Source organism: Lissotriton helveticus, chromosome 4_1 (genome assembly GCF_964261635.1).
Source record: "Lissotriton helveticus chromosome 4_1, aLisHel1.1, whole genome shotgun sequence".
Classification (NCBI taxonomy): Eukaryota; Metazoa; Chordata; class Amphibia; order Caudata; family Salamandridae; genus Lissotriton; species Lissotriton helveticus.
In genome coordinates, this window is record NC_136063.1 from 56,824,205 (window position 1) to 56,847,925 (window position 23,721).

Here is a 23,721-nt window from a genome sequence, read left to right on the forward strand (position 1 = left end):
TCCAGCGCGTGGTTGGTCTAGAAAGAGTTAAATCGTTTTTGCAGTAATAGTTGTGATTGCACTACTAGTGATGCTTGGAATATCTTGGTTTCTAGAGGAGAAGTGTCCTGTACATTCCTTGGTTGGTACAACGCCCATTCCCCCTACACATTTCTGTTACTTAGGTCCCTCACAAAAGAGAGCACCATAAGTCTTACACTGTAAGTCTTACTCAGGTAATGTCTTATACAAATGATGCACCAAGCACATGATGTGTCCAATACACTAAAGTGGTTTTGTGGATTTCTCCCCTCAGTTACTCATAAAAGTGATAATTTGTTGTCCATGTCATTGTCATACATTGAGAGTTGTGAGGGTTGGTGTAGACTGTTTGTTATCGTACGCCACCATTTCCAACTCCCTACTTGGGTCATGACATCTGCTGATTCTCGCACTGTGGTAGATCCAGACTCTGTCACGATCAACCACATCCTGCCCGTTGACTGGTCCGACCACCACATCATCTTATTCCACCTCAACCAGGTGCTCCTAAACCAGCCCCCTTCGCAGGACCCTCCTCACTGGGTGAGAAATCTAACTCATAATCCCTTGGCTGACTTGGAGGAAAGGATAAGCTCTCTCCTTCCCATCTCCACAGAGGATCTCATCACAATAGTACTTACCTCCCACTACAACACAACTGTGAGTGACATTTTAGACGAAATAGTGTCACTGAAGCAAAAAAGAGTCCGAAATGCTCCATCTAGATCCTGGTTTTACACTGACATGAACTTAAAAAAAAGACAACTAAGAGCTGCTGAAAGACTCTGGCGGAACAACCCGTTCTCAATCCTCCAAGATCAACTTAAAGCAATACACAGGAAGTACAAAAATCACATCAAGAATGAAAAGACTTCTTTCTTTTGCAATGCTTTAGGCAATGCAAATAATAGGCCCAAGGAACTCTTCAAGTTCATTTGGGAACAACCCTCCAAACCCACTGCATCCTCAGTTCAGACCTCCAAAGACCTGTGTGAGAACTTCCCCATCTTCTTCAATGACAAAATCACCAAGGTCGAGCTCTCCCTAGACATAAACCATAGTCCCCCTTGCAGGAGCATATCCAGAGGGACAAAAGCTACCACACCAAGCTCCCCCAAACACTAGAACGCCTTCAACCCCATCTCCAAAGCAGAGATATCCAATATGATTTCTACCTCCAAACCTTCATCACACGCCTCGGATCCTATACCGGCCCATCTGGCCAAAAAGCTCAATCTCTTGCTAGATCCTCTCTGGGCCAGGACCATCAACAGCTCCCTTACAACCAGAGTCATACCGGAATGTCTCAATTTCGGCCAAGTCACGCCATTACTGAAAAAAACGGGCTTAGACACTAATGATCTGAATAACTTCAGACCTGTCTTCAATCTTCCTCTCCTACCTAAAATCCTGGAAAGGTGTGTTCTCCTCCAACTGACTCAACACATAGACAGCACCAACCTCTTAGACACCCACCAATCAGTTTTCAGAAAAGGCTGCAGCACAGAGACAGCGATCTTCAATGTAATCGATGATTAACCAACATCAAGCGATGCAGGCCAATGCTCCCTACTCATACACCCGGACTTATCGGCTGCCTTTGACACAGTGGACCACAACCTACTTATCAAGGTACGTCAAGAAAGGCTAGGTGCACAAGAGGTCGTTTTAAAGTGGTTCTCCTCCTTTCTCCAAAACCGCACCCAAAGAATAAAGATCAGAAATATCTCATCATACCTACACCTTGTCAGCAGGGGAGTCCCCCAAGGATCAGTTCTTTACCCTCAACAGTTAGACACCTACATGGAACCCCTCACCACCGTACTTAAAAAGACAAACATCCCCTTCCACCTATGCAGACAACACCCAGATCTACCTTGAAACCTTCTGCATTAATGAGATTCACAGACTCAACAACACGCTAAGAGAAGTCCAAAACTGGCTATCACTAAACCATCTAAAACTCAACAAAGACTAAACGGGAATCCTCCTCTTCTCCAACAAAGAGGAGACCCCCCAAATCATAGAATGGTTAAAAGCAATTGGTGCTCTAAACAGTACTCTCACCCTGGGGTATTCCGCAAAATCGCTGGGAATCACCCCGAACCAAAACTCGCCATGACTAAACACATAAAAAACACCGCAAAGAGCGCCTTCCTCAACCTGAAGCTACTTAACAAAATAAAAGTCACTAAATAAAACTGCTTTACCTTCTGATAGCTTGGCACAAAAGCAGTTAGACTTAAATTAAAGGCAATGGTTAAACAATTCATGCAGCAACATAATTGAAGTGAAAACATAAAAAAGGAAAAAACTCACACTAATTTAGAGAAATAAAGTTAAATTTCATAATTTATGTGACACCAAAACAACATAAATCCAACCAGTAGACCAAGAGTTAATAGTTTTTAAACCTAAAATGCAAAATAGCACCTAAAAAAACAAAGTACCAACCATGGACATCTAGTTGCGCAAGAACAGGGCAAAGTCAAAAGTTATGGCTGACCACAATGGAGGATGGCTTGGATATACAAGTGGATTCGGTCCGGTCTCCACTTACCTTCGGACTTCTGGAATTTTGGAGAAAACTTTCTGAGAAGGTAAAGCAAAGCCAGTAAGGCTGGCAACATTCAATAAGGAGGAGTCATTATCGGGGAGCCGAAGGACACAGTCATGTGGAACTTTCGACTTTTGAAATTAGTCTCTATTTTTAGAAGTCTAAAATCTCCTGTGGAACAAAGCTGCAGGTTGTGGTTGACAAGGGATCCAGTACTCCAGATACCTTTCCAATGAGGACCCAATGAACAGGATATGCTGCTGCAGAAAACAACAAAACAGGAGCTACCATGAAGTGAGTCAAAAAGGCTGTGTATCTTGGGCGAATCGTCGAGCAGGTGTCCTGGTCTCCTCTTGGGTTCTTGGAGCACTGTTTGGTAGAAAGGCTTCAAGGTAACCTGTTTTGGCATATTCATCACCACTTCCAAGGGTCCAGGATTTCCTGAGCACATTTAGAGGTTCAGTACTCACTGAGGCAGGTTCCAGCAATGGATTCAAGATAGTTGGAGCCTTTTCTGCCCCTAAAGCTCTGATCATGAAGCTAGCCAACTAGCCCTTGGAGTCACTCTGGTAGTTCTGCGTTCAAACACAAAATAAAGCCTCAAGCAGCAGGGCAGTCCCCTGAGGACACTAGGCAAGCTTCAGGCAGCAGGGCAGTCCTCTTACTGCAGCAAGGCAATCCTCTGAAGTACACAGCGAGCCATAGACAATAGGGCAGTCCTCTGATGTACAAAGCCGGCCATTGGCAATAAAGCAGTTTCTCTGAGAGTCCTCTGCAGGTTCAGAGGTGTAGAGTAGGTCTGAGTGTCCTACTTCAAGCAGTGAGACTTTGCAAACATGACAGCATACTGAAAGGTTTGACTGCCAAGAATGAGCTAGAATTTACAGTTGGTGAACATGACTGCTCTTTAGGAACATCGAACATCAGCCAAATAACAAAGGTCAAAATTAGTCTTGGGAATCTGTATGCATACAAGTGACATGAGATATAAGTACACAAGGACTAAGCCCCGAAATAATCTTGAGAAAGGGATGAAATGCGTTGGCTACATTGGCATGAGCATTTTTTAATAAAGAATTTCGCAACTGGCAATGCACCGCTATACATTTAATTGAAACCAGTGTGATGTGGACATGAACTACTTTGAATAAATAGTGTTGTACTCAAATTGGTATTTGTAAATACTGCCTTAATTAAGAAATATAACCAAAGAAAACCAATTACAGTGAGTGCTGATCTCTCCAGTGCATACGTTTGTGAACATTTTCCACTTATGGGGGATTAGGAGGCTTTGACCCCTGCTCAAAGCACCACTCTTTGTTACCATGCCCACACTGTGATAGGTGCGGTATCGAAGGTCTAGGCCTCCTATTGTAAAACACTAGCCCTGAGTGTCTTTCTTTTGTTACTGGTGCCAGCTTTGAAGTGGAATACACTAAACCTTTGGAGTTCTCCCCCCACAGAAGCTCCTGGAATTTTCAGCCGCCCTGCCCTGGTCCCAGGATGTCTTGAATTGCAAACAGATAGTCTGAATTTTTTGGGTGTGTTTGTCTGGGGCAGTTCCTCTGAAGTGCACATGGGGCTGTGCAGACTCCATCCCTCCCATCCTGTCAGGTGTGCCCATTCTGCCAACACCCAGTCCCCCTATCATGTCTGGGAGGAACACACAAAAGCCAACTGCCAACCCAACTTAGTCATGTGACCCCGGAACAAGCTTCTCTATTGGACGTTTAGGGACTCCTTTCAGGAGGACCAATATGCATTAAAAAGGGAGCTTTAGGCTACGTAAAATGATTATTTTGTCAAGTTGCATTAACATTTAAAAACTGAACAAAGGCTGCAATGGCAGGCATGAGACATGTTTTAAGAACTGCTTCAGTGGGTGGCACAATAAGTGCTGCAGGCTAACTAGTAGCATTTACATGTTTTGCCCTGGGTATGCGGTATATCGCTTGACTTGGGAAATTTATATAAATTAAATATGTCAATCAGGTGTAAGCCAATTTTACCAGGCTTTAGGAAGTGAGCACAATCACTTTAGCACTGCTTAGCAGTAGTAAAGTGCAAAAAATCTTGAGGCAATGAAAGCAAATTCAGCAAAACAGGAGTGGAGAAGGCATAAAGGTTTTAGGGAAGACCACTCTAATAATGCCAGGTCTAGGTCTAACAATTACTTTGTTTGAGGATGTCACAGCCAAATGTAAAGAAATTTTTTTTAATTAGCCCTGCATAGCTAACAATTGCCAAAGATAAATCTTCTGGAATGTTCCATTGTTTGATGCCTGCTTCAGTAATGTGACAGTTTTTATTGCGGGGCCTTTAATAACAATAATGCCTTTCTCAGAAAGCAGAAGTACATGAACTAAAAGCATATAGAAATTGCATATAAGGAACAGAACTTACACCAAGAAAAATATGATGCATTGAATAGAAGATGTTCAAGGAGTCAAACATTAATGGAGAGTGTGGTAATCATGGCCAGCATAAGCAAATAACACTCACTTGCCTCCTCATACTCACACAAGATTTAGGAAGATTACAGATACTTTAGAGTACATTTAAGTCAACATTTTCTTCTGATATAAGCTGAGTCGCTGGTCTGGCCATATTCGTAAGTTTTGTTTTGAGAATATTATGTTCACTTTTTATTCCCAGAGATACAAACTCAAGAACTGGAGATAGGTGGACAATTACAACACAAAGAGAAAAGACAATGCTAAGGCAGCAGAACTTAAATATACTTTATTAAGTATAAAGAATATGACACCGCCAGTCTTGCCAGCACAACTGTGCCTCACAAGTGACGGACAAGCCCAACCTTTAAACCAGTTCTATCTGAAGGTTCTAAGGAAGAAACCATATGGTGGAGATAAAGGAGGGGGAAACAGGTGCAGCATAATGTGGGGCCTTACATTCAGATTATAACACATCCCCCCTATAACAGAGAAAATATACATAAAACAAACCAGCTTTTGTTCTGCATATAAGTAAACTCTAAACCATGGGTACTCACAAACTTTCTCTCGGGGGACAAATTTACAGTGTAGTTTGTGTCAGAGGGCCGCACCGATGGGGCGGGGTCAGTGGAGGAGGGGGCGGGGATAGAGCACAAAAAAACTGTGACGATGATGTTGAACACAGGTCTCTGCAGCGGATGCCTTCGTCCACTGAGCCACCTGACCCGGCATACACACATCTCTCTCTCTCCTTCTCTCAACCTCTCTCTCCCTTTCTCCCTCCCTCTCTCCCTATTTCTCCCTCTGTCTCACTCAGACTGTCTCACTCCCTCTCACTCCCTCTCTCTCCCTCTCTCTCCCTCTGACTCCCTTTGTCTCACTCACTCTGACTGTCTCACTCCCTCTCTCTCTGTCTCCCTCTGTCTCCTTCCCTCTCCCTCTCTGTCTCCCTCTCTCTCCTTCCCTCTCCCACTCTGTCTCCCTCTCTCTCCTTCCCTCTCTGTCTCCCTCTCTCTTCTTCCCTCTCCCTCTGTCTCCCTCTCTCTTCTTCCCTCTCCCACTCTGTGGCCCTCCTCACTCTGTTGCCCTCCTCACTTTGTCGACCTCCTCGTTCCCTCTGTCTTTCGCCCTCGCCCTCCCTCCTCCCTCACTCTGTCTGTCACCCTCCTCCCTCCCTCTGTCGCCCTCCTTCCTCCCTCCTCCCTACCTCTGTCTGTCACCTTCCTCCCTCCCTCTTCTCTCCCTCCTCCCTCTGTCTGTCAGCCTCTTCCCTCCCTCTGTCTGTCACCCGCTGTCTCCCTCCCCCTCCCTCTCCCTTTCTCTGTCTCCCTCCCTCTCCCTTTCGCTGTCTCCCTCCCTCTCCTTTTCTCCCTCCCTCTGTCCGTCTCCCTCTGTCTCCCTCCCTCTCCCTCTCTTTGTCTCCCTCTGTCCATCTCCCTTTGTCTCCCTCACTCTCCCTCTCTTTGTCTCACTCTGTCTGTCTCCCTCTCTTTGTCTCCCTCTCTTTGTCTCCCTTCCTCTGTATCCCTGCTCCCTCTGCCTCCCTCCTACCTCTGTCTGTCACCCTCCCTGTCTCCTCTGTCACCCTCTCCATCCCTCTGTCTGTCTCCCTCCCTCTGTCTGTCTCCCTCCCTGTCTCCCTCTGTCAGCCTCTCCCTCCCGCTGTCTATCTCCCTCCCTCTGTCTGTCTCCCTCCCTCTGTCTGTCTCCCTCCCTCTGTCTGTCTTGGCCTGTCTCCCTCCCTCTGTCTGTCTCCGTCTGTCTCCCTCCCTCCCTCTCCCTCTCTCTGTCTCCCTTTCCCCCTCCCTTGCTCTGCCTCCCTTTTCCTCCCTCCCTTGCTCTCCCTCCCTCTCCCTCCTTTTCCCTCCCTCCCTTGTGCTCCTTCTGTCTCCCTCCCTTTCTCTCACTCCCTCTCTCTGCCTCCCTTTCCCTCCATCCCTCCCTCGCTCTCCCTCTGTCTGCCTCCCTTTTCCTCCCTCCTTTCCTTCCTTCCTTTGCTCTCCCTGTGTCTGCCTCCCTTTCCCTCCCTCCCTCGCTCTCCCTCTGTCTGCCTCCCTTTCTCTCCCTCCCTCGCTCTCCCTCTCTCTGCCTCCCTTTCCCTCCCTCCCTCGCTCTCCTTCTGTCTGCCTCCCTTTTCCTCCCTCCTTTCCTTCCTTCCTTTGCTCTCCCTGTGTCTGCCTCCCTTTCCCTCCCTCCCTCGCTCTCCCTCTGTCTGCCTCCCTTTCCCTCCCTCCCTCGCTCTCCCTCGCTCTCCCTCTCTCTGCCTCCCTTTCCCTCCCTCTCCCTCCCTGCCTCGCTCTTCCTCTGTCTGCCTCCCTTTCACTCCCTCACTCTCCCTCTCTCTGCCTCCTTTTCCCTCCTTAGCTCTCCCTCTGTCTGCATCCCTTTCCCTCCCTCCCTCGCTCTCCCTCCCTCTCCCTCCCTTTCTATCCCTCACTCGCTCTCCCTCTCTCTGCCTCCTTTCCCTCCCTCCCTCTCTCTCCCTCTGTCTACCTCCCTTTCTCTCCCTCCCTCGCTCTCCCTCCCTCTCCCTCATTTTCCCTCCCTCCCTCGCACTCCCTCTGTCTGCCTCCCTTTCCCTCCCTCCCTCCCTCCCTCACTCTCCCTTTCTCTGCCTCCCTTTCCTCCCTCCCTCGCTCTCCCTCTGTCTATCTCCTTTCCCTCCCTCCCTCCCTTCCTCTCCCCCTCTCTGCCTCCCTTTCCCTCCCTCCCTCTCCTTCCTTTTCCCTCCCTCTCCCTCTGTCTCCCTCCCTTTCTCTCCCTCCCTCTGTCTTCCTCCCTCTACCTCCCTCTGTCACCCTCTTCATCTCTCCCTGCCTGTCTGTGCCCAGACTGAGACAGTTTCCAGGCACACACACACACACACACAGCAGCACAAGCACTTCACAGGTCTTTAAAAGACCATTTGTATGTTAATGAGGCTTTTGTCTTTCACCTCTTAGCGCCCCTGCCCCTGCAGCTCCACTCTGACTATCACGTAATGCCCGGGACCCCACAGAGCAGCAGAGTCTCGGCCCCAATGTTTGCAGACACTGTAAATGTTTTTTAACATGGGTAAATTGTTTGCAAGGTCCGCGGGCCACCAGGGAAGGCTTGCCGGGCCGCTGACGGCCCGTGGGCCGTACCATGAGTACCAATGCTCTAAACCAACACAGAATATTAAAAATTGCCATCATATTATTTTTCCAAAGTCCAAAACCTGTGAGGAGAGAAACAGCAATAGTGGCATATATATAAATGGTGGGACTTAACTCACATCATAGTCTTTGTGCAGTCCTGGAGTATGGACCTGCCTTTTTGGGTCTTTGACATGGAATTGACATTAATAGAGTCATCTTTTTCCACTCTACAATACTCTTTGGCAGGAAGCATGTTTCATGGACATGATGTTAACCTGCCCATGCTTTATATGCTCTAATTTTCTAGAATTACAACATTGTTTTCACCTTCCTTGATTTTCTTCGGTTTGTGGAATGTATTGAACTTGTTCCGACTTAAGCCCTGTTTTTAATTCAGGTTTTCTCACATCCCATTTCTTATCATACCATTCTTTGTATGTCGCTTGAAGTTTCTCCACCTACTCCTTCAAACCCTCTTTGTTAATGGAAACCTCTTTTTTTCAAGCAACCGACTTAGGGGGCGAATTCTGATGTCAGTAGATGAAGGTTATCCAATTAGCATAATAATCAATGAGGACTAGGATATATTTGTCTTGGACACCTTGCACTTGAATAGGACCTGCAAAATGTATCAACAGTGTCTTGTGTGTGTTCTTGGATTTGTCACTTAGCTACTTTTACCTTTTCTTCTATAATTGGTTCATGGAAGGGAACCAATGTTCGGCTCTCACTTTGGCTTTTCTGAGATTTCTCCCTAAATGGTTCTTGTGTGCTTTGTTAGCAATGTGTTCTCTTAAACCTGCTGGTGGTATGATTTTGCCTGACTTTAAGATTATATTACATTCTAGGGATAATTCAACCCTTATGTTCCAAAAAGGTGGCAATTTCTCAGGTAGATCTTTTCACTTTTTGGGCAAACCATCAACTATATCGTGTTTGTTAGACCTGGCACCATTGGCGTGGGTCTCCCTCCCATATTTGCAGTTGCCTTGTGTGTTTTTGCTGGTGTTAGATGCTTTGGGCACTGTGCCACTGCTGTCCAGTGCCACAGTGTGAGTGCTCCCTGTAGTAAATTGATATATTGATTAGTTGTTCCATGATTGGATGTTTGGTTTACTTGTCAGACCCTAGTACAGTGCACTGAGTGTGCCCAGGGCATGTATATCTAAATGCTGCTATTGGGTTTGCAGCACTGGTTGTGCGACCCCCAGAAGCGGCCTGGTAAAATGTGTCTAAGGTCTGCCATTGCAGAGCCTGCGTGCAGTCTGGTACTGTCATGCTGACTGGGCAAGTGAACCCACTTGCCAGTCCCTAAACCTTCCCTTTTCTTCATATTAGTCACCCCTATGGTAGGCCCAAAGGCAGGTGCATTGTAAGTATAAGGTAGGACAAGCCCTGGTGTGTATGGCATGTCCTGATAGTGAATTACAGCCATTTTCGTTTTTTACTATGGCAAGGCTACCTGTTCTCCGGAGGCCAGAATGGGCTGTTAAAATTATTAGATTTTATAATCCTAACTGACTCAGAGAACATAGTAGAAATTCGAGTTTAGTATGCCTGGACTCAGAATAATAAAATACATCTTTTAGTGAAGTTTATTTTAATATTCTGTGTTTGCAAATACCACTTTTAGAAAGTAGGCATTTTCTTGCCTAAACTTTCAAGCCTGCCTCTGCTAGGTTGTGTATTCATGTGTCTGGGTTTGTGAGTGACAGGGCTGGGGGATTCCAGGAGACAGGCTGGGGTAGCCCAGTGGTGAATAGAGAGATCTGCATCTAGATGGGAGGGAGGGTTTGCACCTGGGACCTGAATAGGGCTGGGCCTTCCCGCTACAATGCCGACTCCAACCCCTGTGGTGCGTCTGATGTCTCTGCCCTGCACACTGAAAGAAGAGAAGGAAGACTGTCAACAAAGTGCTCCGGGACTGTACTTGCCTTCCACAATGCTGGCTCCACCTCCTGTGGGGCGTCTGATGTTTCTGCCCTGCACTGTGAAAGGAAAGGAGAGGTCTGGTAAACAGAGTGCTCAGGAACTGATTTGAACTAATCAAATGCCCCTCTCCCCTCAGAAAACAAAGGATTTGAGGGAATAAATATTGGGACCCTGAACCCAAGAAATTAGATCACTTCTGGACTTACAAGACAAAACCCCTGCTGAGGAGAGGAACCTGAGGAAACTGAGGAGAGACTATTCCCAAGCTGATGTGCTGCTTGGGGGATTGGCCTGCAGTGGTTGCCTGGCTGCCAAAGAAAGGAGAAAGAACTTTGTGGACTTTACTTTCAACTTGTGAAAAGATCTCCAAGGGCTTGGAAGAGAGCTTGCACCCTGGCCGAAGTCTCAGGACCAGTAGACTTCACCAGCATTTGTGGATTGCTGCTAGAAAAGCTGTTTCAGTGGCTACAGAGGCAGGGAACTGTGACCGACTCTCACGACCTGCCCGGTTTCCTGTAGGCACCGCATCGACCAACGTCAACCTCGAATAACGCAAGCTCTGAGCTCACCGACTCCGTCCTGACGCCGCCACTGAGCCGATGCCTGCCCCGCGACTGGTGGACACCGTGATGTGCACCGCCTCGCTACACCGGCTCGTACTGGTCTGACTGACGCGGTCACTGCTGCTGACTTCGAGTCCTTTGAACGCACCGGAGTTGGGCACCGCCTTGCACGCTTTGCGATGCACCCCCCGACTCACACCGTTGTCAGGACTGATCGACACCAGCTCCCAAACTCCGGCTCTTTCGCTGCACCGCAAGCTGCAAGCACCGCATCGAAGCACCGTCTCGCCCATCAACGCACGCCTTGGATCCACCGACTCTGTCAACGGGCTGCTGCCTGCACAGCATCGAGGGACAACGCGTCCTGCAGTGCTTCCTTTCTGTACCGCGATGAACACCGGAACTGGCTCGCACATCCGTGCCGGCCGCCTCAAGTAAAAGGTACGGTGACTGAGTCTGTAGACATTTAAGTGGGCCCGTATCGACGCGGTCCGCTGGATTTGCTAGACTCTGTGTGATTTTAACAACGCTGTAGCCAGACCAGGCTACCGACTCGCACAGAACCTTGATCAAAGACTTTTAACCAGAACTCTTGAAATCTAATAGCACTGTGGATTATTTTTGTAGTTTATTGGTCTTGTTGTAACTCTATATAAAATATAGTTATTTTTGATATACAACCTTGCTTGGTGTCCATTTGTAGTGTTGTCACAGGGTTACTGTGTGTGGTCACAAATGCTTAACTTACAACACCTCTGAGATAAAGCCTTGCTGCTTGTGCCAAGCTATCAAGGAGGTGAGCAGGCGTTATTTTAGGAGTGTAATCCCCTTATCCTGACTAGATGAGAGGGTCCCTATTTGTCACAAGTACCCACCTGTCATTTTATTTAGAGTTCACCACTTTGTAGCTCCATTGAATATAGTTTTCACACGTTTCATGGCTCTTTATTAGAGCGTAATTTTGTTTTTTATGAAAAGAAGAAAAACTGCCAACACATGTTTTGACCTATGTTGCACGTTTTACCAGGTCTTTCTCAAGGCTGTGAAATAAAAAGTTGCAGTGAGTAGCAGTCCTTCAGCCTTTTAACTAGTGAATAAATATATAATATATAACATGAAATCATTTTTTTCACCATTTTTGTCATCTTTCTCACTTGGGCACCAACCGGTGTCTAGGAGTTCATCGCCCTGTGATACTTAGTACTCACTGCAACTTTTTCTTTCACAGCCTTTAGAAAGCCCTGGCAAAAGTTGCTGCATACGGCGTAACACGTGTTGGTTGTTTTTCTTCTTTTCACAAAAAATTCAATTACGGTCTAATAAAGAGCCATGAAAAGCGTGAAAACTATGTATAATGGATCTACAAAGTGGTGAACTCTAAATAAAATAACTATCTCTCTCTAAATCAATTTGGACTTTCGGTTTTATATTCCTAAAAGGAATTATCCATTTGATCTAAAAAGAGATACCCTGGAAGGGAGGAAAACATGCTCATATCCCTACTCTAACTTTGAAATGATAACCCTGCAGCCCTATTACCCATTTGGAAATCCTGGGTGTGGTTTTCTCTATTTCCTTTTTAGATTATAAGGGCACCAAAGGTTTGTGATCTTTTCTTAATTCAAAATACTGGCCAAGAGATATAATTTAAAGTGCTTCACATCTGACAGGAGTCCAACATTCGAAACCCGCTCTACCTGAAGGTTCCAAGGTAGATACAAAATGGTAAAGATAAAGAAGAAGGAAAAAAGTCAATCAATCAATCAATCAGTGGCACTTATAGAGCGCGCTACATACCCGTAGGGTCTCAAGGCATTATATGGTAAATTACATTAAGATTATAACAAACGCCCAGGTAGAAACAGTGGACACACCCATACCAATGTGATGATTGCATACTTTAATTGATAGAAGCAGAAACAGATATCAGCATTATTATAGAAGCACAGGTGATATCCCACAACAGTTGCATGCATTTTAAGAATAAACAGTCATTAGCATATCAAAGTTGTCAATCATTACAGTCTTTTATAGTTAATAAGTAGTCAGTCATTCTCATTGATTCAATATGTAGATTTTGACATAAAATTCTAGCTGGCTACAAACTGGTGATGTGAATGTAGATCATTTGAATCAGATATTCAATATCCTTATACAGCTAATGCATATGCCAATGCATTCTCCTCTTGCCCAGTGAAACCAGTTAATGTTTCTTCTCCTTAAAACAGGCTTCTGTTCAAATCAGTGAGATGTATATCTAGTTAATCGCAGGGTGTTCTGCCCTACTTTCCAGGAAAAACTCCCATCATGGAGAAAGGAATTACTGGCAATATATATTGTTTGCTTTGAAAACCCTTTGCAAAGTCTATTCTAGCAAAAGCTTCACCTTTAGCACTCTCTCTGGAAACAGTTAAAGAGGGAATGAAACTGTGGGCAGAAGAAGCATGGAGCGACTGCACAGGTAAGAAAGCAGCTGAGCAGAGACAGCTCTAAGGGAGCAGGCAGGAAAGAGCAATCCATGCAGATGAAACTTGGGAAGTGAACAGTCTCGCAGAATGCCATGGAGGAGAATTATGAGAGAGAATGTAGAGATACCTCTTAAGAGGGAGAGAAGTAAAGGAAAAGACAAAAAAAACAGATGAGCTCGCAGAGAAGTGGCTTAGAAGCTTGTGGAAAATGTTGCTTTGTCATCCTGAGTTCCTCCGTGTACACATTGGCCTCAGTCCTGGTAGCTTTGGTGGGCCTGAGGGGTGGGAGAACACTTCTATAGTGTTGTGTGGTGCAATACAGTAGGGTGGCGTGAGAGGCGGGCAGGGTGGAGACACGGAGGGTCCTAGCTGGGTAGCCGTGGTGGGAGGAGTACTAGTGTTCCTGGAGCTCGATGCAGTTGGGCCATGGATGGATAAAGATAGGCTTTCCTGTGGCTTGCCTTCAGTGCACCAGCAGCATGCCAGGTGTGTACATTGGTTGCTGCTTCATTCTGCTGCTGCCAATAAGTTGGTCTGTCAAAGGGGGTGGAGAGCAGGGGGCAGTGGCAGGACTGAGAAGGATAGGGGCGTTGGACGAAAGAGAAAACTGGAGCTCATAGAGAGGAGGGGAGAGGAAAAGAGTGGGAGAAGGGGAGAAAGAACAAGAAATAGCAACAAAGTTAAAAAGAATAAAAGTGGCTAAAGAAAAACAAACATGAGTAAAAGTTTGTAAAATGTGGAAAGAAGCATAAATGGGTGTGAGGCGTTAAAGAGAGAGAACTGGCAGAAATGAGAAGAGAAAATGGGAATCGTGAGCAGAGATGAGAGAGTAAGTGGCATAGAGAAAACTGTTGTGGATAAGGAAGTCCTTGAGTCAGGAATATATTCAAGTTGCTTTATTCAGTATAAGTTGCAGGTTCAGATGGTAGGATGATAATATAAGGACCCCACCAGGAGTGACCCCCTTGTCACTCAGCCTGCCTGCCACCAACTGCCAGTCAACCACAGGCCGAGCCCCCAACATTCTACAATGTCACCAAGGGTTCCGACAATGACATCATGTGAGGCACAGGGAAATCCCAAACAAGGGGAAAAGAGACAAAGATCACATACAACACAAACCAAGCTGAGAATATCCAAATTGAAATCTGTAACAATAAAGATCGAAAGAGAAATAGAGGATGAGTTAAGGAAGGGACCGTCATGCTTGGGCAAATGCCACTGAATGGGAATGTACAGGGCAGTTAGAATAGGAGAAGGAGGTGAACTGGAAATAAGCAGAAGGAAGCCTGGCAGAAGACGCTGACTGGCAGAAAGGAGCAGGAAGCATTCAGAGAAGAATGTGAATGGGAACAGAAGTGTCACAAAGAAGGATCTTCCTTGGATGAGAAGTGCAGTGAGATTATGAGAAGGCAATAGGTGAAAAGCAAAGAGGACCGTTAGGGAGATACAGTTTGTAGAGGCAGAACAGGTGGTGAGCAGAGGAAGAAGCAGCTCTAAAGGCAGGAAGAAGTGGTGGCAAATTAGCTGAAATAGGGGCGAGGACAGAGAGAAAAGCAGTGGGGATTACTGAAGAAGTAACCTAAGTAAGAGAAGTAGGACAACATGATTGGAAACTGCTGAACAAGGGAGAAGTGATGGTGAGCAAGGAGTCAACCACTAAATTAAAAGAAGCCGAAGAGTAGGGGGCAGGCTGGCACAGCAGAACACAACAGCCAGGGGAGAGAGGAGCAGCAGCGGTCATGGGTAGAAGCATCAGAGGGCAGCAGACCTGTCACAGAAATAAGCAGCAGAATAAACAACCAATAAGGGAGTGCAGGTAAACAAGGGGTGATGGCACAAGGGAAAACAGCACAGTGTAGAACTACGGTATAGGAAGTGAAGGGAAATTTAACAAAGGGCGGAGGATCAATGGTGCAACAACCATAAAGGAGGCATAAGGACATGCAACAAAGGGTGGAGAATCAATGGAGCAACAACCATAAAGGAAGCATAAGGACATGAAACAAAGTGTGGAGAAGCAATGGAGCAACAACCATATAGGAAACATAAGGAAATGCAACAAAGAGTGGAGAAGCAATGGAGCAACAACCATATAGGAAACATAAGGAAATGCAACAAAGAGTGGAGAATTAATGGGGCTACATCCATATAGTAAGCACAAGGACATGCAACAAAGGGTGGAGAATCAATGTGTCAACAACCAGATAGGAAGCACAAGGACATGAACAAGGGGTGGACGGGGAGATGCAGCACAGGGAAGAACAGTAATTTGATAAGGGTGAGGGAAGTAGCAATGGGTGGGGAGATATGTGGACACAGGAAACAATGCAGCAAATGATTGGGAATGATTGGGGCAACATTTGCTGCAACGAAAAAAGTTGCAGCAAATGATAAATAAAAACTGGTGTGTCATGGGGAGGAGTAGCAAACTGAGCTAAATCAGTGGGGTATGTGGAAGTGGGGAGTAAGTGTACAAGCATGTACAGAAGCAATCATGAGTGGAGCATCAGTGGCGTTACAGAAAGGAGTGGGATAGGTTGGAGAATCAGTAGATAGGGGAAGCTGCAGTGGATGGAGGAACAATGAGGCAACATTGAGAGTAAGATGAGGGAGAATATAGGGGACAAAAGAGGATATGCAGATGAACTACCAATACTACCATCAGGAACATACAGACCACTCCACGGCCCAGGTATCAGTCCAAAATCAGTGTTGGAAGCCATGCTTGAGTGTAAGTGAAGGAACATCATTGAGAAAGGACAAGGATCAAATATGAGAGCGACAGAAAGAGGACTGGTAATGCACAGGAAGAATCAACACACAGAGAGATGGAACAGATCGATAGAAGGAATGTATGAACAAGCATTGTTGGAGTTAGAAAAAAATGAAGAAAAAGGCATGCCTGTGGAAGTAGAAGGGAGCTGTGCCAGGCAATGCACAGGAGAGAGGCAAGGACATAGGAATAAGAAACAAGACAATCAAAGGGATATATGTCAGTGATTGGGAGGGAAGGCAAGTCTAAAGCAGCATGAGACATAAACAAGGCCAAGGGAGAGAGATGCCTGCCTTTACTCTGTCTGTCAAACTATAACTCAGGCCCTATACATGTTCATAATTCTAACACTCATGGAAAGAAATGATTAGAAAGCAGATTTCCATAAACATCATCCCAGGCAGAAGACACACACTGGAATCAAACAGTTTGTATAATGATAATTATGAGTGTCATTAGCAGGTCCATATCTGGCGTTGGGTGTGGTCAGTCCTCCTCACATCAACCTGAGACTTAGCAGTGCCAGCAGGGAGCTCCCTACCACAGCCAATAAGGAGACATCTGAAAGCAAAAAGGAAAATGCTCATGTGATGTCTTGGAACACAAGAAAATACAAGTTTCTTAGAACACACCAACTTCATCTCCTCAACCTTCCCTTTGATGTCTGCAGCCCCAACCTTTTACCTATCCCACCTCAGTAGGGTTTGTCCTTTATGTTTTACACTGCCCAGCTTCCCTTGTAGGAGAGGCTTGAGAGTAAAGACTGGCCTTAGCCTATCTACCTCCAAAGCATGCATTATGGTGGAGATTTCCTCTTTGCTGAGGAGAGAGCTTTGTCACTGACAAACAGATCTGTGATCCCAACCTGGCGATGCCCTCATGTCTATATCAGGACTATATCCAAACCAGGCGAACTCCCTTGTGTCCAAGTTTGATATGGAGACAAACAGTTCAGGGCCTTGGCAAAAAGAAATCCTTCCTTCAAAGACCAAAACCTCACACCCTAAAATATGATTTCTACAGTAAAGCTCTTTCTTCCTAATCAGGTGAAAGACACAACCATCTTCTGACTTTCAGAGATTAGATGGATAAACTTTAACCCCAGGAGTAAGAAAAGGAACAAACTACAATGTGTTGGTTACCTGTGTGTGATCCAGAGTTTACATCCAGGGATACTGAAAATGAACAAAAAGTTGCAGGAGGTTAATATTTCCTTTCTTCACTTCTGGTCAAAATGTCAATTTGAATTGCACTTTAATTTGCTGTAGTCATAGGGATCTAAAAATATTATAGCCTTACTGTAGACACAGCGCTAACTTCATCCTGCACGACTAGCTCTTTGGAGAGACTGTGGCTGTAATGCTGCAAGGGCCAACTTAAGCTGTGCTAAAAATATACTCTAGCAACAGTGCTGTCATGATGCTATAGAGAGACTCAGACTCACCAGCAGTGCTACAAAACACTACTGATGCTGTACCCACAGTGCTTCATGATGCTATAGAGAGACTCACCGGCAGTGCTACAAAGCACTACTGATGCCGTACCCACAGTGCTTCATGATGCTATAGAGAGACTCCCCAGCAGTGCTCCAAAGCACTACTGATGTCGCATCCACAGTGCTGCCATGATGCTATAGAGAGACTCACCAGCAGTGCTACAAAGCACTACTGATGCCGTACCCACAGTGCTTCATGATGCCATAGAGAGACTCACCAGCAGTGCTACAAAGCACTACTGCTGTTGCATCCACAGTGCTGTCATGATGCCGGCTTTGTAGTGCTATAGAGAGAACCACCAGCAGTGCTACAAAGCACTACTGATGTCGTACCCACAATGCTGTCATGATGCCATAGAGAGACTCACCAGCAGTGGTACAAAGCACTATTGATGCTGCACCCACAGTGCTAACATGATGCCGGCTTTGTAGTGCTATAGAGAGAACCACCAGCAGTGCTACAAAGCACTACTGATGCCGCACCCACAGTGCTATCATGATGCCAGCATTGTAGTGCTATAGAGAGAATAACCACCAGTGCTACAAAGCACTACTGATGCCGCAACCACAGTGCTATCATGATGCCGGATTCGTACTGCTATAGAGAGAATCACCAGCAGTGCTAAAAAACACCCCTGATGCCGTACCCACAGTGCTGTCATGATACTATAGAGAGACTCACCAGAAGTGTTACAAAGCACTACTGATGTTGCATCCTCAGTGCTGTCATGATGCCATAGAGAGACACACCAACAGTGTTACAAAGCATTACTGATGTCGCATCGACAGTGCTGTCATGATGCTATAGAGAGAATCACCAGCAGGGCAGCAATGCACTACTGATGCCGCACTCACAATGCTATCATGATGCTGGCCCAGGAGTGCTTCAGAGAGACTCACCAGCATTGCTACAAAGCCCTACTGATGCCGCACCCACAGTGCTGTCCTGATGCTGTCTCGGTAGTGCTATAGAGAGAATGACCTGCAGTGCTATATTGCACTACTGATGCCGCACCCACAGTGCTGTCATGATGCCGGCTTCGTAGTGCTATGGGGTGACTCACCAGCAGTGCTACATTGCACTACTGATGCCGCACCCACAGTGCTGTCATGCTATAGTTATATAATGTAATTTATTATTTGCATAGTTACTTAAAACCATTGCAATACAAAGTTTAAAATAAACAATATGTCAATAGAACAATTTAAATTACCTCCCTCTACAAAGGAGGAAACAGTATATCAACTCACAAATTTACCTTCCTAGGAAAAGTCATACAATCTCATGTTTTAGTTAACAATAAATAATATAGATTCATTAATAAAACTATCTAAAAACAGGTTAAGAACAGGTTTTAGCAAATTATTTCCCTCAACCTTCAAAAGTTTCACAAGACTACTGTCAAAGGCAATTAGGAGTCAGCTTTTGACATTTTCTTTTCCACTCCCATCATAAACCTCACAAATATATAGTTCAGCTGAGGCTCCTGGGGTGTCAGAGGCAAAAGAGACGGGCCCATGCGTTTACTATTTAGTGCTTTATGGGCGATTGCTGAGGTGACGCCTTGCCCCTGGTACTAGTTTTCTGTGCAGTAAACAGGCCACTGTTATCAATTTTTACACCTAGATATTTGTATAGTGGCATATTCTCAATACGAGTTTATTTCCAAAACCATCTGTGTGACTTGTTACGTTTTTTAATAATTGTCATCGTCTGTGTTTTTCCTAGATTTATTGTCAGATCATTTAAGTCTGAATATCCCTGTGTTGCATTCACGAGTTGTTGAAGCCCAACTTTTGTGTGGCTGATTAAGACTATATCGTCCGCTTAGAGGAGACACGGTAATAGTACTCTTCCTAATTTTGGTGCATGGGAGTTACAGCTATTTAGGATAGAGATGAAATTCCCTAACAACACGTTAAATAGAGTGGGAGCCAGGACACAGCCCTGTTTGAGACCCTTGTTGGTTTCTTTGCGTCTTGACGGGAGTGAGCAGTCTCCCAACTTCATCTGGATCCACGTCTCCGTATGTAGGTTGATCAGCAAGTCTAACAATGGTCCTAGTTTGCCCCATCTTTTGAGTTTGGACCATAACATATTCCGGTTTATATGGTCAAAGGTGGCCTTGTAATCAATAAAACAAAAGTGAATCAGCTTTTTGGTTGTTTTAGCCTTATCTATTAGCATACCCATTGCTAAGATATTAGAAGTTGTTCCTACCGATTTAGCAAAACCGGTCTGATTAACCGGAATGAATGATTTCTCTGTGGCCCAATTCTGCAGATCTTCCAAGAGTGTTCCAGCGAAATATTTGGCATCATTAGCCATAAGGGCAATTAATCGGTAATTTTGAGGAAGAGACTTGTCCTCAGATTTGAATATAGGTGAAATAATTGAGCCCTTCCAAGAGCTAGGTAATATATTAAAGTGCCTTATTTCCAGAAATAATGGCTCAAGCGCAGCATCCCATTCTTTTTCTTCTTGTTTGTTGAGGATGGGTGGAATTCCGTTCGGGTCTGGTGCCCCCTCTTTTCTTCCCTTTTTGATTTGACACCTAATTTTGTTTTGTAGACTTGACACTCCTTCGTTTGCCGATAGTACATGACTTTCTTGATTACCTGTGTTCCTTTGCAGTAACTGTCGGTTATTGTCGACAGAATTTTTTTCCACATTAACAATTTCTGTCTTCAAGTAAGAGTTTTTCTTGATTAAATTGACTTCTGAGGTAGCTCGCCCAGATTTCTTCTGTGATGTTAGTGGAGATTCCTTCATGCGTAGGTCTTAAAAAAAGGTTCATCGTTTTCAAAAATCTGGCGCCATCGCTTCCTTTACAATCTGCATGTAATTTAGCCCACATATTTTCCTCCACAAGTCTAGTGGCTTCCCATTTTGTTTTTTTCAGCAACACTTTTGATTTCTGTATCAGATTATGTTTTACAATGTCCATAGCGTTATACCATAGTTGTCTCATCGTTTGATAGATTGATCTTTTTATCCCCGTAATCTTCTCTTTATATTCTCGAGTAAAGTTTTTCATGCTACTGCTGCTCGATTGGCAGTGTTGCTTGGATCTTGTAGAGTAGGTTGCCATAGTCGCAATAACATATTCCCATTTCTCAATTTCCCTAGAGCCTACTCTAGTGTAAAAAAGCTGTTGGGCTGTTTCTAATATGCTTCCATCGGTTGCTACCGATTATTTAATCCGTTTGTAATTGATTGTGTAGACTGACTCTTTCCTGATGTTGAGAGTAATTTCTTGGGGTCAGTGATCACTGTAAGCTTTTTCTCCTATATGAAATGTGCTCATTTGTTGAAATAAGGATAATGAAATGAAGGTATAATCCAATGTTGAGTTAGTTCTTGTTGAGTGAAAAGTGGAGACTGGTGGATTGTCTCCCATGAATCTTCCGTTTAGTGCTATAATATTAAAAAGTTCAAGGTCATATAATATCTGCCTGTCTAGTTCGGTCGGTGTTGATGTTTGGGACGTCCCTTGGAATGGTATATCCCAAGCTGAGTCTTGAATTAGGTATTGAGCCTCTGATGAGTTTCCCATAAGTTTGAGATTGAAGTCCCCGGTGAACTCACTTGTGTCCAAGTTTGAGATGGTGACAAACAGTTCAGGGCCATGGCAAAAAGAAATCCTTCCTTCAAAGACCAAAACCTCACACCCTAAAATATGATTTCTACAGTAAAGCGCGTTCTTCCTAATCAGGTGAAAGACACAACCATCTTTTGACTTTCAGCGATTAGATGGATACACTTTAACCCCAGGAGTAAGAAAAGGAACAAACTACAATGTGTTGGTTACCTGTGTGCGATCCAGAGTTTACATCCAGGGTGACTGAAAATGAACAAAAAGTTGCAGGAAGTTAATATTTCCTTTCTTCACTTCTGGTCAAAATGTCAATTTGAATTGCACTTTAATTTGCTGTAGTCATAGGGATCTAAAGATATTATAGCCATACTGTAGACACAGCGCTAACTTCATCCTGCACGACTAGCTCTTTGGAGAGACTGTGTCTGTAATGCTGCACGGACCAACTTAAGCTGTGCTAAAAATATACTCTAGCAACAGTGCTGTCATGATGCTATAGAGAGACTCAGACTCACCAGCAGTGCTACATTGCACTACTGATGCCGTACCCACAGTGCTTCATGATGCTATAGAGAGACTCACCAGCAGTGCTCCAAAGCACTACTGATGTCGCATCCACAGTGCTGTCATGATGCCATAGAGAGACACACCAGCAGTGCTACAAAGCACTACTGCTGTTGCATCCACAGAGCTGTCATGATGCCATAGAGAGACTCACCACCAGTGCTACAAAGCACTAATGATATCGCATCCACAGTGCTGTCATGATGCTACAGAGAGACTCACCAGCAGTGCTACACAGCACTACTGATGTTGCATCCACAGTGCTGTCATGATGCCATAGAGAGACTCACCAGCAGTGCTACACAGCGCTACTGATGTTGCATCCACAGTGCTGTCATGATGACATAAAGAGACTCCCCACCAGTGCTTAAAAGCACTACTGATGCTGCACCCACAGTGCTATCATGATGCCGGCTTCGTAGTGCTATAGAGAGAATCACCAGCAGTGCTACAAAACACTACTGATGCTGTACCCACAGTGCTTTCATGATGCTTTAGAGAGAATAACCAGCAGTGCTATAATGCACTACTGATGCCACACCCACAGTGCTGTCATGATGCTATAGAGAGACTCACCACCAGTGCTACAAAGCACGGCTGATGCTGCACCCACAGTGCTATCATGATGCCAGCTTTGTAGTGCTATAGAGAGAATCACCACCAGTGCTACAAAGCACTACTGATGCAGCACCCACAGTGCTATCATGATGCCGGATTCGTACTGCTATAGAGAGAACCACCAGCAGTGCTACAAAACACCCCTGATGCCATACCCACAGTGCTGTCATGATACTATAGAGAGACTCACCAGAAGTGTTACAAAGCACCACTGATGTTGCATCCTCAGTGCTGTCATGATGCCATTGAGAGAGACACACCAACAGTGCTACAAAGCACTACTGATGTCGCATCGACAGTGCTGTCATGATGCTATAGGGAGACTCACCAGCCATGCTACAATGCACTACTGATGCCGCACCCACAGTGCTATCATGATGCTGGCTTCATGGTGCTAGCGAGAGAATCACCAGCAGGGCAGCAATGCACTACTGGTGCCGCACTCAGAATGCTATCATGATGCTGGCACAGGAGTGCTTCAGAGAGACTCACCAGCATTGCTACAAAGCACTACTGATGCCGCACCCACAGTGCTGTCCTGATGCTGTCTCGGTAGTGCTATAGAGAGAATGACCTGCAGTGCTATATTGCACTACTGATGCCGCACCCACAGTGCTGTCATGATGCCGACTTCGTAGTGCTATGGGGTGACTCACCAGCAGTACTACATTGCACTACTGATGCCGCACCCACAGTGCTGTCATGCTATAGTTATGTAATGTAATTTATTATTTGCATAGTTACTTAAAAACATTGCAATACAAAGTTTAAAATAAACAATATGTCAATAGAACAATTTAAATTACCTCCCTCTACAAAGGAGGAAACAGTATATCAACTCACAAATTTTCCTTCCTAAGAAAAGTCATACAATCTCATGTTTTAGTTAACAATAAATAATATAGATTCATTATTAAAACTATCTAAAAACAGGTTAAGAACAGGTTTTAGCAAATTATTTCCCTCAACCTTCAAAAGTTTCACAAGACTACTGTCAAAGGCAATTAGGAGTCAGCTTTTGACATTTTCTTTTCCACTGCCATCATAAACCTCACAAATCTATAGTTCAGCTGAGGCTCCTGGGGTGCAAGGCAGTCAAGAACTGCCTGTCTTCGTGAGTGAATTCCTTGTTGGTTAAGATGGAAATTTAGCAGGTGCCTTCGTTCTTCCAGCAATTTGTCACAGGAGCACAGCAAATGCGGCATGTCCGCAGGCACCGAACCACAGAACCGACAGAGGAAGCCCGCCTTTTCTTTTAACCAGTGAGGGAAGTGGCGGATGCAAGGTAACAGACCCAGTCTGTACTTTAAGAACTTCATTTTTGTTGTTTTTGAATAACCTAGATCGAGATAGTTCTGCGGTACCTGAGTGTATATGAGTTCTGGATCATCCTGCAGTGTGACCTTTTTGTGAATGATGCCTTATCTTCAATCCATGAGAGATACTTAATTGTTTTCCTGACCAATCTTTTCAGCGTAATATGGCTTGTCGGGTATCCCAAAGCTGTTGTAAACCAAGATTCAACAGGCTCCTTTTGAGGTACTTTGCGGCTG

General features: G+C 45.1%; 1 protein-coding gene across 1 annotated transcript in view; it reads right to left on the reverse strand.

Annotated features, from left to right (window-relative positions):
• Positions 1-2,731: 2,731 nt before the first annotated feature.
• LOC144827853 (pancreatic secretory granule membrane major glycoprotein GP2-like) overlaps positions 2,732-23,721 on the reverse strand; it is a 200,525-nt gene continuing 179,535 nt past the window's right edge. The window contains exon 9 of the mRNA XM_078686017.1: positions 2,732-2,838. Coding sequence (XP_078542143.1) covers positions 2,732-2,838 — 107 coding nt within the window. The remainder of the gene's footprint in view (positions 2,839-23,721) is intronic.